Source organism: Andrographis paniculata, unplaced genomic scaffold (assembly GCF_009805555.1).
Source record: "Andrographis paniculata isolate CXL003 unplaced genomic scaffold, ASM980555v1 Contig32END, whole genome shotgun sequence".
Taxonomy (NCBI): Eukaryota; Viridiplantae; Streptophyta; class Magnoliopsida; order Lamiales; family Acanthaceae; genus Andrographis; species Andrographis paniculata.
In genome coordinates, this window is record NW_026137565.1 from 3,090,279 (window position 1) to 3,112,379 (window position 22,101).

General features: G+C 32.0%; 3 protein-coding genes across 4 annotated transcripts; 2 read left to right on the top strand and 1 right to left on the bottom strand.

The window, feature by feature from the left end:
* The first annotated feature begins 1,028 nt into the window (after nucleotides 1–1,028).
* On the top strand, nucleotides 1,029–6,591 carry LOC127248020 (uncharacterized). The gene is made up of 7 exons (XM_051270152.1): nucleotides 1,029–1,470; nucleotides 1,558–1,662; nucleotides 1,789–1,906; nucleotides 4,914–5,029; nucleotides 5,594–5,782; nucleotides 6,033–6,175; nucleotides 6,280–6,591. Exons 1-7 carry the CDS (start codon nucleotides 1,346–1,348, stop codon nucleotides 6,462–6,464), a joined length of 981 nt encoding a protein of 326 aa, XP_051126109.1. The 5' UTR covers nucleotides 1,029–1,345; the 3' UTR covers nucleotides 6,465–6,591.
* Nucleotides 6,592–7,090: 499 nt separating this feature from the next.
* LOC127247835 (histone acetyltransferase MCC1-like) lies at nucleotides 7,091–10,897 on the bottom strand. Of its 2 annotated transcripts, none has more exons than XM_051269875.1 (6): nucleotides 10,544–10,897; nucleotides 8,499–8,764; nucleotides 8,261–8,405; nucleotides 7,969–8,072; nucleotides 7,659–7,883; nucleotides 7,091–7,532 (listed from the first exon to the last, which is right to left on the bottom strand). In XM_051269875.1, exons 2-6 carry the CDS (start codon nucleotides 8,603–8,605, stop codon nucleotides 7,343–7,345), a joined length of 771 nt encoding a protein of 256 aa, XP_051125832.1. In that variant the 5' UTR covers nucleotides 8,606–8,764; nucleotides 10,544–10,897; the 3' UTR covers nucleotides 7,091–7,342. The 2 variants fall into 2 exon arrangements, with proteins under 2 accessions (XP_051125832.1, XP_051125830.1); XM_051269873.1 differs by having other exon boundaries at nucleotides 7,659–7,887; nucleotides 7,973–8,072; nucleotides 10,544–10,893.
* A 9,338-nt stretch (nucleotides 10,898–20,235) lies between these two features.
* On the top strand, nucleotides 20,236–21,762 carry LOC127247149 (F-box/kelch-repeat protein At3g23880-like). The gene has a single exon (XM_051268884.1). It carries the CDS (start codon nucleotides 20,360–20,362, stop codon nucleotides 21,488–21,490), a length of 1,131 nt encoding a protein of 376 aa, XP_051124841.1. The 5' UTR covers nucleotides 20,236–20,359; the 3' UTR covers nucleotides 21,491–21,762.
* Nucleotides 21,763–22,101: the final 339 nt, after the last annotated feature.

The following is a 22,101-nucleotide window of genomic DNA, read 5'->3' on the forward strand; positions in this document are numbered from 1 at the left end:
CAAATGAAATAGTTAGATAAGAGACAAATATACACGTGGCATTGCAAATACATTATTTATGGGAGTGTTACATTAATTAAGATGATTGTAATAAATAATATTTTAATTTAATTGTATTATTGTTTTTGGCTGTTAATATATTTGTGATTTCATCTCAATCTTTTTATTTTATTTATTATTAAATCATTATTCTTTTCACATAAAAATAATCAATTGTATGTTTCTTTTGATCAAAACTCACAATTTTTTACTATTCGGACTTTGGGATTTGTTCATCCAGTATCTTTAATAAATTGATTTTTAATGTGTATTATGAGGAATTGCTTAAAAAAAAATATAAAGTATATTATTTTAAATCAAATATTCTGATTTTTTGTAACGAGTATTTGAATTTTTTTTATTTTTACTTTTTGACTTTTATAAAAAAATATTTTTATGATTTATTATTATTTTTGAAAAATTACAGTTGGTTAACAAAGCCTGTATTTTTTTAATACCCAAATATTTTATTAAACATTATTTTAATAGCAAATTTAAATCAAATTATTTTTCCAAACCGATAAAAAGAAACCCACCTCAAATTAAATAATTTATTATTATTATTAAAAAATTGTCTCAAGTAAAACAGTTTAAATGTATTGAAAAAACAAAGGGAATTAATATGTAAATAATTAAAAATTGAATAAATGTTATTTAATTATTTAAAAATAAAAAATATATGTAGAATATTATTTTTTAGAAAAAAATAATAGAGTGTGAAATTAAAATTTAGAGAAAAATTTAAAAAAATAAATGAATTGAGTGAGATTGGCCTAAATGAATTATTTTTATTAAAATCAAAATGTCAAAATTTAATAATATTTTTATTTTTTAATAATTTTTATATAAGTGAATTATAATAATATAATTCTACTGCTCGACAGCTTCAACCATGACATTGCTAATTAGTTTTAAAACATAGAATATTAATATTATGCATTACAATATCCATTTTTACCAGACCTTACTTTTATAATCATTTGAACTTATGCCTAGCAATGACAGAAAGGGACTAATGAATTATCTACAATGGTTTCCGTGCGGTTGTTCTTGTCAAGGATGGATGTCCGATGAATACCCCGACAAGTAACCAATCAATCAAATCCAACATACTTATCTACACTCTTTGGCGGTGGCGGTGGCGGTGGCGGTGACTGCGACTGCGACTGCGACTGCGAGGGGAGTCGGAGACAGGCGAGGCGGCTTGGTGGTAGGCAGACAACCGAGGACCTGCAATCTTCCTTCCTTCCTTGCACCGCACCGATCACCGTTCAAATTCAAATTCAAATTCAAATTTCCTGTCGAGATGTGGGTGGAGTTGATATGCGGCCTACTTCTTTACCGCTTTTTCAAACGCTTCTTCTACGGCCCCGATCCCCGTCTTGCCCTAGATTCCTCTCCCTCAATTGCTCTCTTCTCCGTCGCCAAAAGGTCTGTCATCGTTCCATCGAATTATTCTTTTGCTCTCACATTTATTCTCTGCCTCTTTACATTACATGCCTCTTCCTCCCTCCACAGGTTGGAAAAACTTAACCGAGGATCCAAAGTCTACGTTGGCCTTCGAATTCCGGATCCCGATTCTGCTTCTCGCCGGAATATTGACCTTGTTCTTATCACTACTAAGTATTCTTTATATCGTTTTCCCTGCTATATCTCACTACATTGAAACTTTTGTTCTTCTCGGAACCTCAGCAAGAAATCAAAGACTGATGATGGTCGGATTGTTTTTCCTTTGTTCACTTTTCACAGAGAGGCAGTGGTAATTTCGGTAAAGAATGTGTCAGGTTTGGTGTCCATTGACAAGAATGGCAATTGGGTATGCGCTGCTGACCAGAAGCACCATAAGACTGAGCATCTTCCTGATCCTGTGAGTTGGAGATCCTCTCATTTGTGGTTGAGAACTTCATTTCAATCTTTGGGACTTTAAAGTCCAATGATCTTCAGTTATTAAATATATAAATACTTTTTCTATATAGGCAAGTGTGAAGTTCCTTCAAACTCTTGCCTACCTTTTATCCTTTGGTGCATGTACTGGTCCTTTGCTATAGCTAGAATGGGTTCATACTCTATGTTGATTGACTCCCGTTTGTAAATAAATAAGTGTATCCCTAATAGTTTAAATTTTCAGGTGAGAGACGGTCATTCAGGTAACCTATTATAGTATTGGGTATGATCCTGTTTAGGATTTTAAGATTATCATTTCAAAGGGCATTGTTGAATGTTGTGCTACATCTGAAAATTATGAGAGCTCCCATTTGGATGTAAGGGTGAAGGACTCCTCCACTTAGTATCAATTGGTTTTAAGATGAAACCCGGATCCCTTCTTAACATGTTATTGGTGGCATTTATCATCCAACACTCTACAACATAAATCCTATTAAACAAATGCCTCTTCCAAACAGGCAAGGAAATGGAGCAGGGAATAATTTTGCATATGAAAGAATATGCCTCGTATAGCCAACTACTACTAACCAAGTGCAAACACCTTATTATAGAAAGTAGGGACACATTTGCCTTAGGCTAGTGTTGGAGATAACACTCCTCTTTGATACCAACTTCTTCCTTCCTAACAAATCCGAGGATGGGAGAAAACTTGAATCTTGCTGACATTCTAGCTCTTCCTTTATGAATTTTAATCTAATTTATGGAGCTCTGATTCCACTTGTTTCAGTATTCTTTCTTGGATGAAGTGATAATGCACCTCTATGTGCTTGGTTCTTGCATGGAAAATAGGTTCCTAATTGCCGACTAGTGATTGTTGTACAAGTGATAGCATCTGCTATTTACTGCTGTCCATCATTCACAATCTATATAAGAAGAGTATTCTATTGACCTGTCCAACACTTTGCATTGGTCAACAAGGCCACATTTGGTTGTCTTTCCCTACCCGAAGAAATTACTTGAGACCCAAGTGCAGAAGCATAACTGGAAATCATGGTGAGTGTGCCATTGATGCGCCTTAGAACTTATTGAGCTTTTACTTGATCAGGTTTAGTTGTTGATGCATGGTCTCAATCTTCAAGTAGATTCTTTTGTGAACATATGTTGCATTTGGCTCTATTGATATTGAGAGCCGCACACATGCACTCCACAGTCCACACCCTTCTAACATGTCTGGGGTAATGTTGCTGTGGGAGAAATCCTTTTTGAGTGTGATAATCTACCTTTAATCCAAGAAAAAGGTTGAGTTCACCAAGGTCTGCAATGAGTTGACTTATTCATTTGTGCTTGGCGAGAAAAGGATATGTGGTAAAATTTGGTTGTCACTGATGGTTATCATAGATTACAGAGTAGGAATTTAGGCCTCCTAGTACTTCATGAAAACCTAGCAAGGCAAGAAAAGGTATCTCATAGGATGAATCACCAAAGCCAGATGCCTGAAGGAGAGCTCCTTGCTTCCTCAAGCATCATGCTTAGCTAAAAGTCTGCAAGATTGCTTGCACTTCTCAAATCTGTTGGTTGGATCATGTAGATTTATGATCTAGGTTTCCATGTACAAATGCATTCTTCACACCAATTAGTTACAAGTTCTAATCTTTGCTAGTTGCCAATGCCAAAAGAACTTCTGTAGTCTTAACTTTTGTAACTAGAATAATTGTTAACTTCATAGTTTATAGTGTTCTAATATTGCTATGAAATGCTTAAATCGATCAAATGAGCTTTCTCTCTTAAGAACCATTTGTGACACCAAGTCTTCTTGGCCAGCAAGAAACTTCTCAGATTAGTGGTGGCTTCTTTTCCCACCCCTTAGCACAGAAGAAAGCCTTTAAATTCTAATCATAACCCATGGATGATTATTGGTTATTCATTTCATCTTCGGTTTTTCCTAACTGGAGAGTGAAAGTCTGATGTTTAAATCTCCTAGTACTTCACTTTGTCAAATTATTGTGTGCTACTGTCACACATCACATCGTGTGGTTGTACCACAGACAGCAACTTGCTCTCTAGAACTTTGTCTTCTATCATTCATTTTTAAAAATGCTTTGCTAGTGCATCCTTGTCATCTTTGGAATTCTGTGTCACTAATGTGCTCTAACACATCTTTCACTATTCTTTTCTGGGAGTGCCTTCTCCAGAATATATTTTCCCTTGTTTCGTCTGGTTGCATAAATTTATTTCAATGAATGACATTCATGTAACTCAGATATCTGACATTATGCCCAAAAGGATAAACCTCACTGGATTGACCAGTATGTACAGAGAAATTGTTTTGAATTCTAAGTGGACCTTGTGCTTGTACAGGCAACTAATCCACTTAATCACCGACTTCTTCTTCACACGGCCACTAAAAGCTGTAGATGACTCTACTAGTGACTTGCCCCATTTATTCCTCTAAGTTCATGTTTACTACAAGTGATAATGGGTGTTTAATTAATCCTTGTAAGTTAATTATATACATGAGAATTGAATAATCCCCATTAATCCGATATAGTAAAGACACACCTTCAGACATTAACCATTAACATGTTATTAACAATGTAATCAAAACACACATCAAGCTCGACATCATTATCATGTAAAGTGGGAACACAATTGGAGTTATGTTGGGAACTAGTCAGTGCTCGATGAACTTGATTATATCTATCTACTACTTCATTATGATAATGTGATTTATTGGTCCCCCAAATAGATTTCAAGCAAAAGGGATCTGAAAATATGGTTCGAGATAGGGCACCCTGGAATATATGTTTATGATCAGTGATAAATCTGTGTAGCATGGTATATGAATGCCCTGGAAAGAGATTGACCATAGTAGAGCTTCCTAGCGTTTTTATAAAAGAAGTTTTAATCCAATAACATTTCCTAATCCCATATCTTTGTTTCATGCTCAGTACCTTCATCAGTTTAACTAATCCTAAGTTGCTCCAATCCAGGTAGCTGAAACTAAACAATTAGTTTGCATCCTTGAAGAATATGTTGAACAAAGGGGCGTTTCTCTTCCTCCAGTATATTTTTCGTATAAGGTTATATGTCCAAACACAAATTTTCGGTATGCTTCAACTTTTATTCTGCTTGCTTTTAATGATTTTCCTCTATGACCTCATTTGATAATCTGTTTTTTTTTTTTTTTTTTTTTTTTTTTTCGTGTTATGGTTGCACACCCATGCTGTCTTCACTCCCAGCCTTTGAGTATATATATATATATATATGAATGTCACCAAGGATTAGTTAGTATGAGTGTTGACTTAAAAGTTAAAACTAATTCAATGTTTCTGGAAGGCTTCACATACATCAGTGGCGATTGTTGGTGCTCTTGTATATCATGAATGATCAATATAAATATGAAAGAGGAAAATTGAATTACTAATTTTCATTCATATTACAACCACACACAGAGTGGCACTCATGAAACAATACAAGGAAAATTATTAACTTGTTTTTTCACATGAAGTTTATATACAGTATAGACATTCTGTGAGGATTTTATGTACCCATTCTGCAAATCAGTGCTTCATAAATTTAACCTTTTACCATGGAATAATGAAGCAGTTCCTTGCTCAGCTGACACTCTGTTTTTCCTTCTGTGTTCTCAATTTTCCTTTTATTCTTGCAGATCCATTCATTCAGAGCTTTTTCCACCCGAGGTAATCACATATGATCGATGGACACAGTTAAAACCTGATGAACGAAACTCATATTCTGGATGGATCAAAGATACACTTGGCGGCGGAAAGAAGAAAATGCAGGAATCGTTTAGTGAGAACCTTCACTCCATTCTAAGCACTACCCCAATTTGGGATAGGTCCGTCTCAATACCATTGTCATATAATAATTTCACTAGTGTCATGTTAAGGAACAGAATTGTTAAAAATGCTACACAATCAATCTAGACCAGCAGTGATGTGCTATAGTAATGTTCTGAGATCTGATCAGTTTGAGCATTAGTTGCGCCTGCCGCCTGGAGTTAATGAGGATGATTTTTTGTTGTATTATGCATTCTGAGTACCCGTGTTTTGCATCTCATGTCAATTTGTTATTCTTCTATGAATCAGGTTAGAACTCAAAGACAATGAGTATATTCTTGGGGAATTTCTGGAATTCAAAGGCTGTAACGAAGACCTTGTATCACTCAGAAAGATCAAAAGATCAAAAGTTAGCCATCTGACTGTTCGGAAGATAGGCATGTTTAGTATTGGTAACGTTTCTCTATCTTCTCTACTGTTCTAGGTTAATGCCCTCATTCAATTTTGTAGTAATACTCAGTGGTGAATGTTAATAATCTTATTTGTACATATGCAGCTGATTCAACAGTACGGATCTTATATGTTCCTCGTGATTATCGTGTTGAAGGACCTTCTTGGTCGTCACAATGGGAAGAAGTTACAGTCAGATCAAAAACAGAACTAGTTTTTCAACCGCAAAACTCTAGAAAATCATGTAAGCTTAAGCTTTCTTCGGTTGTATCCTTGTCCCTGAGTGCTTGAGTGTCTCTAGTAACGAGTAGTAACTTGAACACCATGATGCACTTTATGTGGAACTATACAGTTACACACTAAATTTGGAAAACTCTTGTAACTATTTAGTCAATAAAATGATTGTATAATTTGTCAATGTATTCTCTCGCTCTTACTTTCTAACAAGTTTGAACACTGTCATAGGAAACTGTCTCCAACAGAGCCTACATTTACATTTTAGCTCAAATGAAAATAGTTCTTGCCCAAGAACATTTTTCCAGTAGTCAATGGCATCAGGTTACTTATTTTACTCCATTGCTTATGTTCTGATTTTTGTAATGAATATAGAGGGAATTATAGAGGGATTATAGAGGGAATTAATTCTCAGCAAAATTATAGGTTGATAAAAACAAAAACAAACATATGGCACAAAAAAAATGTTAATATTATAGCATGACTTCATAACACACAACATCTCAACATACAAGAGGGAGGATTAGGAATCACAGGTCATGGTCATGGTCGGGGATGGGACAGCCGAGCCGCAAGAAGAGACACTAACCAACAGCTTGAAGGAGGCATTCAGCTGCTGTGCCTCTTGCTTTATTCCTACACCTGCATTATGCTATACATATGTATACATGTATGTATGTAGATGATAGAAGAGAAGATTAACATTATGTATTGGTATGAATTCAGGCGGCTTTTGCGCAAGAACTGCCCCGCCTCATGACACTGTTCCCACATATACCAACCAGCCTAAACTCCCAAAGGCAAATGACCTCATCATGTAATTTGTACCTTTGCACCTATCATCGACACAGACTATCGCCACCAAATTAGCAAGCAGGCGGATAAAGGCGAAGATCCTTACCCCTCTTACATATAAGATATGTATTCATCATACATTATACAAACTGAGGCCTACATCCACCCTCTCCAGCTACTACTCTTTTGTTCTGCACTGTTGGGAGAAGGCTGCCAGAGTCTTTGCATTTCAACCACTTGGAATTCTTCCTCTCTTCGTTTTTCCACAGCATTGCAGCCACGCATTTGAGCCCGCTCTTTACATATGCAACAAATACTGTAACAAGTTCTCTGCAAGAATCCAACCGACCCTCGTTATTATTGATAAATAATAAGCATCAAGTATTATTATATAGAAACTGTAAACAGAACAGCTATGTATGTTGACATGTCCCACCCTGGGCTTTATTCACTTACAGCGGTGAGCAGGGTGATCGCTCGCCATTCACGTAGCAAACAAATAGGTATGAATCATAGTGCTGTCCATTAATAAAATAAAAATTGTACAGCCTCCTTAAGCACTGAAACGACATTTTCTTGTACAAATGCATTGCTGGAATATTGTATGATATGACGTGTAGATAAACAGCTCGGCAAGTTGAGATGCTTGAAGCATACTTGATAACCTCATGGATGAGAGAACTGGCTGAAGATTCAAGACAAGAGAACTCTTAGAATGTTTCAGATAAGTAGTGCACTTTGGCTTGGTAAACGGAAAACATAACACTTGCCTATCCCCAGATTTCTGTAGGATTCTACAACTCCTAGTGTTAAGATGTATACCAAGGTTTGGTCTGTTTTGGATGAATCAAAGCTCAATAAATCTTGTATCTGCAAGAAAATCACAATTAATGGGCGAATTTCTAACAATATATATACATTATTAAAAGTAAAGGCAAGAAATTTTATATTATTTACATTACATTTCATTTCATAGGCAGCAATACTTGAGATAAAGGCATCTAGTTGTTCAAAACAAATAACTTCAGGAAAAGAAAGGATATGTGTTGGCTGCCTACCTCACTGTCTTTTGCTGAAACAATTCTTGCAGTGACAAATCCAATAAGTTCATCACTCTGTGCATTGGGCTGACTTTGATCCACAGCCCCCCATGAGACGATATCACATCCATTTACAACATTGTGGAAGAACTCAGATTCATACCTGAATGATCGTGTAATGTGGTTCTTAGAAATAATAATAGAGCCACCTGAACATTTCTTCGGTGACAATAGGGAAAAAAGACACCATTCTCACCTTATTGGAAACAGGTCGCCATGAATTTTTTCAAGAACCACCAAGTCAGATGGTCGGATAGGCCTATAAGCTATAATTGGACAGGAAGGAACCTTGAGATTTATCATTGGAGGATGTGGAATCAATCCCCAGAAAAGATTTGATATATTTGGAAACTCTGCATGCCAATAGTTTCCTCCATTTATGCAGCTTTAGCCACGAAAGCCATGCAGCCTTGGTTCCTAGAGAATACTTTTGATCTTCATTATTTCCTTAGAATTATAAGCCTTCAAAAGAATGGAAGGTGAAGTACAGTATCATAAATACAATTCTATCATACATTTGGCAATTCAAAAATTAGTTATCAGACCAGAGTCAACTGCATAAATGTTGTCTTGGCATCTATCTGTGTGACTATTGAGAAAAAACAGCAAGATAAACAGGTTGTTACAAATATTTGCATTTATTGTTAGCTATGCAACATGGCTGGTGCCTATTTGCTCCCAAATGTTAAAATGAAGATCTGCTTAAGAAAGCCATCCTGTCTATAGTTGTTAACACTAGGACAATAGGAGTCAAGAATATCTACTCAGTTTAGAAAATATTGTGTTAAACAAATTCTAAGAAATGGCTTATGATATAAGAAGGAAAAAAATAAAATAAAAATATCAAGATCGATTTGTTGATCTTGAGGATTTCCACTCACTACTAAAAGAAAGCATAACTTAATGATTACTTATAACTTTAGGTTTTGTTGATAGACAAAGATCTAATGCAATTGAGATGGCAACAGTTAGAGTGCTGAAGTATAAACAAAAGGTGTATTTCAGTATATCACAAATGTAGCATATGATCTGATAGTATATGGTAATAGTTCTCTTAGCACATGCTACAATTAATGTCAGCACAGGATGTATGTTAACATCCACACATGTATGGTATGAACTAACAACATACAGTAACAAGCCGCACTGTGTTGATTTAATTCAAGTCATGCGCTAAGAAATAGTTTTTGCTGAGCTGATTAGGGCTAATTAACAACTTAATTGTCCCCGGTTGAGATAATACAAGATAGGAAACTTTTGAGATACCATCAACCTAATCCTAAACTTTTCAAAATCATGTCTCAATTAAAAATTATATAAAACCTTAAACATAATTTAGTAATTTCTCACCTTTTCCTAAGGAGAAAAAAGAACACTAGTGACAACCTTCCATTTTTTTTCAGATTATACTAGAAACACTATTGTCTAAACTATTCTGAACATCTTCTGACTCCATCAATATTCTTGATTCAATTTTGTCCATGTGAGACAGCATGAATGAACTTCATGAAACCTTATTCTTGGGCTAATTACTCAAAACACAATCGCTAGTAAAACATGCCTTCAGCATTCTCAAACCCTCTTATAACCTAATTTGAATATTATCTAAATTCAGATGTCAAAGTAGCACACCATCCGACAACCCCTCATACATTAAACCTCAACACGCATTCTTGTGATGCAAATTTTGATCTCAAAGTGACACGCAACAACATAATTTTAATAAATTAATGATCAGCACAAAGAACGTTTCATAGTTTGGATCAACCATGCAAAGTTCAAACTTCAAACACCGTACAACATTATCAATCAAGATTTCGAGAGTTCTCTCCTACCTTTCAAAACAAGCAAACAGGTGAATGCTAGAAACTACAAGAAAAGTGTGAACAGTTTACATTATGAGATAAGAAAACTAGAAGTTATCATTCACACAACACCATTCCTAACTAAGTGTAAGCAACAATAAGCCCGTTACGATTAAAGGAAAAAGGGAACCATCCAATACAGCATATAAAAAACCCGCTTCATATTTGAACCCGTAATCGTATTTCGCACAATAAATCTCCCAAGATTTTGTGATCCATTCTGACCTCAAAGTGACAAGTAAAATATGTTCATATAATAAAAACCAAGAGAAATATTGTTTCAATGTTCAGATATGGAAAATTGTCCATCAATCAATCATGATTCCTGAAACCCATTACTGAAAACACGATAAATAAAATTGCACAAAAACCTTACAATAAATTGAGACTGGAGGCACAATAAGCGACGCCGATTGAGGGAAGGAGGATGCAAAGTTCAACCAATCGAGATACCAGGACGACGGCGAGTTCAATCGATCGACAGAAGGCAAGACACCGGCGAGGTCGGTCGGATCAATTGCGAAATAACGCGCGAGGACATCAGTTAGGGCTTTGTTGTTTATCTCCAATTTTGATTCCCTATTGCTGTTTTATCAACGGTTTAGTTTTATACTGTGGCAAAGAATCGCTCCCTGTTCAAGAACGATTGTTTGGGTAGAATAATTTCGCTCATCGACTACATTGATGCATTTAATGATGATAATTATGTTTATTGGGTGGCATAGATAATCAATTATGTTTATCAACTACCATAAAAATCTGCTTGTTGAATGTATACACGACATCGCATATTTATACCCAACAACATCAATAATAATAATAAATTTAACTTTATCTAATATAAATTTATTTACTTGTTAAAAAAACAGGAACTATAATCTTTATCCATCATTTGCTTTTTTTTTTCTTTTTTTTTTTTTTTTCTTCGATGAGTGCTAGAAATATTAATATTATATTGAAATATTAATATTATATTGGATAATAAAGTATAAACGACTAAAATAACTTTTACTAGTATTTTGTGATATAAATGTAATGACATTTGTTTGATATATTATAAGTGATAAAGATATTTGTAATATTAGGTGAAATACTTTTGTCTGAGGCACCAGAGAAAAAAAAAAATAGATAGTTTAATAAGGGATGAAAAAATTATAATTTAATAATGTTTTAAAAAATAAAATACACATATTGAAATGGCAACTAAACATGCTTTTGTATTTCGTTTTCAATGTTTGCTTTGTGCTTTTAATATATATATATATATATTAAATTAAAATATTATTTTATTTAATTTATTCCTTTTAGGTAAATTTATATATTTAATTTAAATTAAGAATTTTCTTTGTATATAATTGTTTGTGTATTATATATTATTTTATTTTTTATATTATGATGTTCATATTAAATGTATCTTATTAAAATAATAAATAATACATATTTCAAATTTATAGTATTTTAATCAAATACATATTACATCATTAACCACACAAACAAACCCTATAAATTACATACAAGTCATATAAGCTTATGTAATTTGTTTTCTTTTGGTTTTTTTTTTTAATTAAAAATTTGTACTTATCTTTTATTTTTATATTTCAACAATTTATTATTATTTTTTTCCCAATCAAATATAAAATTTTGTAGAATTTTTTTTTAATCCATTAACATTAATATACAGAGAAGCTCCTAGTGTTAGCACAACATAATATATATATATATATAAAAGAAAAATACATCATTATTATAATACAAATGTATAGATAATAATCGCTCTCGTTATCGCATTATTGATTGGGTTAAATTAACATTGTGCCGATTTGACTCAATTAGCAAATATTCGTAAGAAAATAGCAAATACTGATGTGATATAACCCATTATATAATTATATTTAGTAAAATATATTATAATTTCAACAAACTATACTATGATTTCATCACAATAGTAATTTGATATAATCAACAAATGTCTAATAAGAAAGTAATAAATATTAATATTCATTATATACTACAATATATGATATTTTTCTTGTGATAATTTGCTAATTATTTAAAGTTTATGTGTTATCTTTACAATATGCTATCCGTGTGTATTGATTTGTGTAGTGTAAATGATCGATGTATGAAAAGGAAGTTAAACAGATAGGGTGAGCTCATATATGATTAGTCTACTCCAACACCTAGGTGTAATAACTGACCTGCGTGCCAAATGTAAATGTGAATTATCTAAAGTAAATATGCCCTGTGCAAGTGAATAGACAAAAAAAAAAAAAAATTATCATTAAATATTATTTTGAAATGCTCAAAACTAAAATATTATTAACTTGTGGTGTAATAAAACTATAATCCCAATCCAGACATGTTTTGTTAGGCCCCATAAAATCCATCGTGGCCAGAAGTAATTTAGTTCAAGCGTCCTTAAAATATAGACACAAATCATATAATATCCATTATCTCACTTCACGAAAAAACAAAATCAAGTAAATTAGCATGTATACCAGCCCCTACATTGCATGTTGGATGACATAATAAATAAGGAGAGGTGAATTAAACTTCTTTAGGTCCTCTCTAAGGCATCATTTTTGTTATTTCATATTCATAAGGTTTTATTATCAATTACAAAAGCTTTGCAATATCATATAGTGCTGGTCATAACAATCATACTACTCTATGTACATGCTGCTGAGACCCATAGTTTTCATTTAGGGCAATTCCTTTGAAGTTTAGGTTGTCCTATTAAGGAAAAACACACGTAAATATCTTCTAGTACGGGTTAAATAATTTTAAACATAATTGTAATATATCGAAAATCTCAAACCATATAATAAAATTTGTGCAAGATGTTAGAAAGCCAATCATCAATCAACATACAAACTTAATGATTGATATTACTGCTTACCATTTGTTGTAAATTGCCTCGAGTCTCAATCATAACTGCTTCTGGTTCTTGTGGGATATGAGAGAGAATATTTTCTTTTGATAAATTCTTTGCATTGCCAGAGGTGGATAAGATTTACATAGATGTATCCTACCTTTCTTTAATATTCCAGTAGTTTTCTTTTTTATTGTTTTGGTAGCTTGGATGGACTGGCTGCCTTGCCATCAAAATTATAACTACATCAACCCAAGCATGACAATCAACATAATAATTTGCCTCACATAGAGAACCTCTTCACCGATGATAGTCTCATACTAACATGTGCAATCGGTCGTCTCAATCTATATTTATTTTTAGAGTATCGCTATTGGTCCTCTCAATTATTTAACCACACGTGATAACATATGCAATCCATCATAAAAGCCAGAAGTGCCGGTAATCAAGATAGAATATCTCTATTTATCATTTTCTCTTATTAAAGAATGTGTAGGAATGCAAGTCACTTTGCAATGAGAAAAGCTCACGGCATACCATAGTTTAATCTTCAGAACAAAATTTTAAAATTTTATAAAATTGAAAGAAAAGACATCAAAATTTACCTTAACAACAAGTTTCGCAACAGCTGCATAGACTCTTTTGTGATGCGAATTCAGTAAAAAGCTCATCAAATTCATGTGTCTTGAGTTCCAATTGTTTTTACGAAGTTTCAACCTCTTAAGCTGCAAAAAATAATGTGAAAAAATGAAAGAACTGTGAATTTTTTTATACCATAGATACATAAAAGTCAAAACACAGTAATATTAAAGTTTAATTGGGAACCTCTGGCTGCAACTCCACACAATTAGCAAAATCTCTACGTGCTTTTCAACAATCCGATGTCTCAATCTTACAACAATTCTGACTCTTCCTAGAATTACTCCAACAACATATAATTCAGAAATAGTCTAACAATCATAAGCAATACACTTATGTTAATTAACTCTTCAGGAGATAAGTTACTCAACAAATTCGGTGAATCTTGAAACATGACATTAAAAATCCAAACGCTAATTCATTTTTCAGAGTAATTGCGGAAATTAAAATGCTTTTTTTTTTTCCCAAAAATGCCCTTTTACTATCATGTACACATGGAAAACATTTCCCTCTTACCATCCACCTTCCATAATATCATATCTCATTTACTCATGATCTGCATACACTTGAATTATGCACAATCATGAATGTCAAATGCTTAATTCACCTTTACAAACCATTATTGCATGAAATACTTTATGTTAACTTAAACTATTCACAAAACACCATATTCGTTCAAATCCGATGTTTGGTTGTAGACGTACACCTGATTATGCCATCCCAATCCTTTTTTGGGTATAACGTACAAATGTATATGCTATGCTCTAATCTTGTGATGCTCGTGATAAAACAAATTAGGAATTACAACATAATGAAAATAGATCAGGTAGAAACATACAGACAACAACCAATTTGGGGAAAGTGTGAAATTTGTTTGTGTGTTTCAGCCGCTACCTAGATCACCCAACCCGAGTCAATCATGTCCGACCCAAACCCGCACCAATCCGATTTGTCTGATTTTCTATTTATTTTTTTTTAAAATCAGAACCGATCCACTCTATTCCTCGTTCTGTTCGAAATTTGAATCACTCCTAAATCTGTTCCATCACTCTCGGTGTTTATCCATATTTCTTCTAAATCAATCGAGTCCGCTTGGCCTTTGATAAGGTGAGGTTGTTTCTTTCTCTTTTGGGATTTATCCATCCAGCTCCCCTCTATATATATGGGTTTGAGTTTGGGGTTTTGGGAGAAAAAAGAACCAATTCGATATTCTCTTTTGTGAGCGACGAACTTATTACCTATGTCTATCGACTTCTCTTATTATTTTTCTGTCATAATACACTGCGTGTGCGAGGATCACTTAGGTTTTTTGGGTTACTTCGACCACAATCGACACCTTCGTGGGTTACCTCGTAGGACAACTTGGAGTTGGCGAATGAATGACTGCGATCTGAGCCTACTTCATCGATTGAGCAATTTTTCTTTTAATTCTTTATTTATATTTCTATTTTATATTCTTAACAGTTTTATTCGCACTAATTGTATGATTGAGAATATGTACGGATCATCCTTCAGGAGATCAAGAATCACAACAAAATTAAACATTATTTCACTCTTAATTGAAAAATATATATATATATATTTAAATTACTTATTATCATTTATATTAAAAAGATTTATATAGAAAATTTGACATAATTAAACTAATATTTAACCCACCACATATATTACTACAACAATAGCAGGAGACATGAGCGCAAGCCGCTCGGACCAAGAGCAGATTTGCAACTTAATTAATGCATAAATGAATACATACAAAGCTTAGAAGCAAACATATATATTTTCCAACAAATATATATATATATATATAAAACCCAAATTGAATGATATATAGATAATATTGTAGTAAAAGAGATGATATATGTTGGTTGTTCTACTTGGCGGGTCCCCAACAGATAAGGTGCATAAGTTTCTCAGCCTTCTCGGCGGCAGCAGCAGCATCAGCTTTTGTTGCAGTGGTAGAAGGCGTTGACGTTGATGCTGATGCAGATCTCCCGAACCTGCTTGTAAGCGTTGCTGCTGTCGCCTCGCCATGATCATGATCGTGATCACTACTCCTACCATTGCTGTTACTGTTACTGCTATTCCAACTCCAACTCCTTTCGCCACTCCATTTCACCAGAGGAGTTGCACTACTCCAATTAGAACTAGGCTTCATCTTCTTCTTCTTCTTGATCTGATCTGATCTGATCTGCTGTAGATGTCTAAGTGAGTGAGCAAGTGTAAGTGTGTGTGTGTGTTTTGGGTTCTTATTAAGGAATTAGCAGGAAGAATCGTGGGATAAATGAATGATTATTAACAGCGAGACAGACAGGCAGGGTGGGTGGAGTGCTGTGCCTGCCAGGTGGCAGGCTCAACAACACATAATAGGTATGATTCCACAACTTGACTGGTTGCCACAAATCTATCTGTACTCTATATCTATCTATATATCAATCTCTATCACTGTCATTGTACTGCACTGATCACCTTATATATATATATTATAACCACGCCATCTTTGTGTGGCCAAAATGCATCTACTCAATAAAGAGCACTTGCTAATCCCATAAGCGATGGTCCGGTGGTGTAAGAGTTGGACATATGTCTGTGAGATTATGTGTTTAAATCCCTCGACGTTTCAGGTTATTTGTCACACATGATTCGCCTAATGTGACTTGTAGTGTATTAAATTCGACCAAAAATTTACCCAGCCATTACTACTGCTCCGCTATATATATATATATATATAAATATATAGGCTCATTAATTTGCATTCATATTCCATCCAATAGGCTGCCTGCGCTCCATCCAATTTCCAATCAAATATCTTAATTCAAATTTTAGATTGCGTTTTGATTGGTTTTGGATTAGTTTACTCTTTTCCAAGTTTTCAAATTTTATTTATTTGTTTTCCAAAATGAGATAATGAAACACGTTTGGATGATATTTAAAATATACTATATTATCTAAAATATTAATTTAGCATATAATTTTCGTAATATTTATTTATATCAAATATTTAATTTTTCTTATAAAATATCATATTAAATATAATTTTTTTCACTATTTTTTAATATTTTTAAAATTCTAAAATTTCAAAAAATCATATATAAAGCACCTTTTGCTCATTAGAAAAAAAAAATTAATTAACTACAATATTTTTAACTATAAAATATTTTTATAATTAAAACGTATCATTTAACAAAAAAAAATAATTTTATCGCTAAAAATAAATTATGTACTACAAAATTAATTTCGTCGCTAAAACAATTTGGCTAAAAAAAGTATACATATTTTGTTGCTAAAGCTCATTTGTTATAAATTTTAATTTTATACAAAATGAGTTTTAGCTGCAAAATCATATTTTTATAGCTATATCTCTTTTCTTAACTCTCATTGCAAAAAAAACTTATTTTTATTACAAAAATCATATTTGCCGCCAAAGATTTTTACTAACGCGGTATAGGTGACGAAATGAGTTTCGTTGCAAAAACTTTTATATTATGAATTCTTATCATTTTCTATGAAATATTTTTGTAACTAAATTTTGACTTTTTTGTAGTGGCTTCTTCTTTGTTTTTGTAATATAAATTTCTATTAAAATTATTATAATAGAAATTAAAAATAAATATCTAATATTGATAGAGATATTTTTTTTGGTATAAATACAATATTAATTTTAAAATTCTATACATATATATAAAAAAAAAAAAAAAAAAAAACAAATAAAAACATACTTTAGGGACAGAGGCATTATTAATTTAAAATATCACCTATTAATATAAATATCAACCAACTAATGTAATGAAACTTTAACGTAATAAATAGGCAAAATAACAAAAAAATTTCATATAGTTTCCGAATTAATTGAAAATTTTCACGTTTCAAAAATTTCATAAAACTTACTTATAGTTTCTAAATTATTGTAGAAAATCTATTTATGTTAGAACTTAATAAAATTTATTAACTATTATAAATGCATTTATATAAAATAAAAATGGGTAATTGTATTTTAACCATATCCTAAAATTTCTAAGTAAAAAGAAGTAGACATGGGCATAATGGTCAACATGTGTAAAAATTTAAGATGCGAACTTGGAAGGAAAGTGCGAACGTGCTATATTTTAGAAACCATGACTATATTTTATGAAGTGTTCGGACTAGGGAGCTTTCAACAAATATAATAGATAACAGGGGATTTTATACTATTTTATGAAATAAATATTTGATATTCCCTCTGTCGATAAAATGTCAACTCTTTCTATTTTTATCTGTCACATATAATTTATTATTTTTTTTAAATAATTATACATTTTAATCATATTTTAAATTTTATAATTTATAATTTTTTAAATTTTAATTAAACTATTTAATCACCTTAATTTTACTTTATAATTATATTTACTAATACATTTTATAATTACTTATTAATTATGTTTTACCTAAATTTTCGTATTTATAGTATCATGAACATTTTAGTGGAACGGAAAAACTATATACATATATATTAATTTTTGTATCGTACATATATAAATTATTAATGCAAATTTTGCTAAAATTTAACATATCCTATAAATATTACACATGTAAATAGAATTATAATAAATATATCAACAAAATAAATAAATCTCATTGATAAAGAAAATTGATTAATAAATATCCAACAAAAAAGAATAATGTATAAATCTTGTTGAGAAATAAAAAGATATACAATGAATTACATAAAGAAAGAAAATAACATCCAATGAAAATGAAAGATAATAATTTTTTTAATTTTTTTAATTGATTATTAGAATATGCGATGTAGCATCATTCAAAAAGAAAATCGAGATCATTTTTCCCTATAAATAAAGGTCGCGGTCAAACTATTCAACACATCAAAGTTAATTTGAATGGCCAAGCAAAATAATAAATCTATGGATTTTCTCTGCAATATTATTCATATTCTTGTTTTTCACGGAAGCTACTAATTTGAACCTATGATCTATCAATTAATAAATTGATAAATTTACATTCTTCAATATATGTTCAAATTAGTGGAAAGAAACAATTAAATTCATTTAATAATATATTAAAATTAAAGAGAAAAATCTTCTAAATAAACGATTATGATTTGTGTTCTTCGTCAAATCATTAATTTGGTTCTTTTTAATCCCAGAGTTGAAAGGATATGCCATAACAAAAAAATTATATGGAGCATCAAATCATTCTTCTTAAAAATCAAACAATCAAATTATTTTAGAAAAATAATCAAAATCAAATCAATGATAAAATTCAGTTTCATGATGATCAATCCCGTTAAAATTCGGCAAAATTAAACCAAATATCAAATCCCTAAGTACTTCAAGAAAGTAAAATTGAGGATAAAGTATTCATGATGCTCCGTTTAGACAGAGATTTTTGGAGAGTTCGGAAATTTTAAAAATTTGAAAAAAAAAATATTTGTCAAAGAAAAAATATATTTGATTTAATATTTTTTTTTTTTAAAAAAATAAATAATTCTAAATGAGTGAAAGTTGGTTGTGTAAACTTAAATTAATGAGATACTTTTAAATTTCTATTATAAAAACAATTCAAACTAAACAAATACACTCCAATAAATTAATTTTAATTAGTTAAAATTTAAATGATTATTAAATTTATTGATTTTTTATTTTGTAAAAACTTCTATAATTGGATAAGAAACAAAAAAGTTTGATATACTCCACTGTATTTATTTTGTAGAAACTTCTATCATATGTTTTTTTTTATTTATTTAAATATGTATGGTAAAAAAAAAAATACATATTTTTCAAAAATAATAATACATTATGCATATTTATTATTTTTATATTACTATAAAATTATTGTAAAAATACCTTTTTATATAATTTTACAAAATAAACACATTTGACATATTTACATTATGTCAAATATTGAACGTGTTTATTTAGTATACTAATTTGATATTTTCTTTAATGTGAGCTATGAAATTTTTTATTGATAATTTAAAAGATAATACTTTTTTCGTTATTTTTTTTGTCATTCAAATTTATTATCGTTTTTTTTTAGTAATAAAATACCGCATTTTTTACTTTTTTTTTACCCATAAAATTTTATTTTTAACTTTTTTTTTTTAAACCCGTACCTGTCAAATGAGCACACGATTAATGACAAATAAAGTAATAATTTAATTAAATTATTGAATATATTTATATATTATACTCCATTTGTCTCACTTATCATGTCTATGTTGTCCGTCCCACATCTCATGCCCATTTTTTTTTATAATGATTATTTTTTAAATTTTCTAATTTATTTTTTTTAATTTTAATTAAACTAATTAGTTATTTTAATTTTAATCTGTAATAATTTATATTATATGTTACTTATTTTTACTAATACAATTTTAATTATTTATTAATTATATTTATTCTAAATTCTCGTGTGACACCTACCGAGGTAGTATTTTTTTTATTAATATTATGTAGTATTTTTTTATTAATATTATTAGAAACAATTCTTACATTTTTATTACTTACAAATCCAAACGTTAAATAACACACCCGGGCCAAACTCATCGATTTGTTTTGGTATGTGACTAATTCGCGGTTGTGTGGGTCCCTTCGGATTGGACGCAATCTTCGTTTCCCGTTTCATTTTGTTCTTGCCGGTTCTTAATTAGGGTTTCGTTCATCTCTGGAACTGGAAGTTGTAACAATGTCGGACCACTTGCCGACGGAGCTGATCATCGAGATCCTCCTACGGGTGCCCGTCAAATCCTTAATTCGGTTTACCACCGTCTGCAAATTGTGGCGCTCTCTTATCACAAGTCCGTTTTTCGTCTCCTCGCACCTCTCAAACGCTAAAGATCAAACCCTTCTCCTCAGGCGATACGATAAACACGACAAGAGGGAGCATTATACAATCCTCAAAGAAAATGAAAACGCTCCCCTCGGTGTCGATCATTCCTCAGAACTCGCGATTCCCTTCAAATCCCGAGTTGGATATTTCAGAATAGTGGGGTCCTGCAATGGGCTCGTATGCTTATCAGACGATCTATTCGCTACTACTTCGGGACCTACTATAATCTGGAACCCTAGCATTAGAAATCACCTCGTTGTACCTATGCCCAGTATCCTCCCTAAAGAGCCCCATCTCGTTGTGCTTGGATTTGGCGTTGCTGGTAATGATGCCAAGGTTGTGAGGCTGATCTATTACAGAAAACCCGAAGATTTTGGTTTTCAAGAATCGCCAGAAGTTGAGATATTTTCCCTTAAAGAAAGGAGTTGGCGTAGGGTGAGTGGGGTGGATGTTAGGCTTCAAATTCTTGAATTTGTGTGGCATCATGCTTTCTTGAATGGGATTGTGCATTGGCTCGCCTACAAATTGATGGATGGTGATGGCTCCCGAAGTTCGATCTTGTCGTTTGATATTTGTAAAGAGGAGTTCAGTGAAGTGATGTTGCCATTGGAGTTGGGTAGGGAGCTTGCAACTGACTTGCATATATCCTTGATTGTGGGATCACTCGGAGTGATCAAATACAGTAAAGAAGTAGGCCATGAATGGGGTGATGTTTGGGCGATGCGCGAGTATGGTGTTAAAGAGTCGTGGACTAAGTTGTATAGGATTGATATGGCTGGTGGTGTAGAAAGAGTCGTTGCATTTCGCAAAAATGGTGAAGCTCTTGTAGCCTTGAAGAATTTCGAGTTAGCTTCTTATGATTCGGAAACTGGTTTTGCAAAGAGTCTTGGAGTTTGTGGGACTACACGCTCGTTCTATATTGATAGATACGTTGAAAGCTTGCTCTTGTTTGGAGAACATAGTGCAGGGGAACGTCGAGAAGATTAATGAAAATGTATTGCAGGATTTGTGTCTAAAATGTCGAGGATACTCTGAATCACTGCATTTCCCCCTTGCATTGTCGAACAAATGCTGGGATGGTGTGAATTGTGGTATTAGTGATTGACCGAAAACTGAGTTTGTATTAGAGTTCCATGTTCTTAGTATATTTATGCATATGTGCATCATATCAGAGGGGTGATTGTCGATCCCCGTTGCCGTTGTGATTTGTTGATTTTAGGTACTTCAATATGAAATATGAGCATTTGTTATTCTTTTTTCACATGAATTGGTACACTTAAAAAGGAGAAGAAGAAGAAGAAATGGCTTCTATAGTATGCTGTTTTTACTATCAATTTATTGAGATTAGATAATAGTATTGTGGTAAGAAAACTCTATGGATGTATTTTACAGTCACCCAATCAGCCCGGCACTACGCACACTTTGATAGTGATCGAATCACAATCTTATAATAAGAATCAAACATCTTTCTCTATCAAGGTTGAATTTTTGTATTTAGTTCGATGATTTATTTTATACATAAATAACCATTTGACACAAATATACAAGCTCAATTTTATTTTTTTATAATAAAAAATGCCCACTAGCTGAACCTGATC

What these genes read in the sequence shown, in the direction of transcription:
- LOC127248020 (XM_051270152.1), top strand. Translation starts at nt 1,346, where the DNA reads ATGTGGGTGGAGTTGATATGCGGCCTACTTCTTTACCGCTTTTTCAAA. An exon ending in CTTGTTCTTATCACTACTAA is followed by an intron (nt 1,663 to 1,788) that starts GTATTCTTTATA and finishes CACTTTTCACAG; the next exon opens with AGAGGCAGTGGTAATTTCGG. An exon ending in GATAGGCATGTTTAGTATTG is followed by an intron (nt 6,176 to 6,279) that starts GTAACGTTTCTC and finishes GTACATATGCAG; the next exon opens with CTGATTCAACAGTACGGATC.
- LOC127247835 (XM_051269875.1), bottom strand. Translation starts at nt 8,605, where the DNA reads ATGATAAATCTCAAGGTTCCTTCCTGTCCAATTATAGCTTATAGGCCT. An exon ending in GGCGACCTGTTTCCAATAAG is followed by an intron (nt 8,406 to 8,498) that starts GTGAGAATGGTG and finishes ACGATCATTCAG; the next exon opens with GTATGAATCTGAGTTCTTCC. An exon ending in AGAAATCTGGGGATAGGCAA is followed by an intron (nt 7,884 to 7,968) that starts GTGTTATGTTTT and finishes ATCTTCAGCCAG; the next exon opens with TTCTCTCATCCATGAGGTTA.
- LOC127247149 (XM_051268884.1), top strand. Translation starts at nt 20,360, where the DNA reads ATGTCGGACCACTTGCCGACGGAGCTGATCATCGAGATCCTCCTACGG.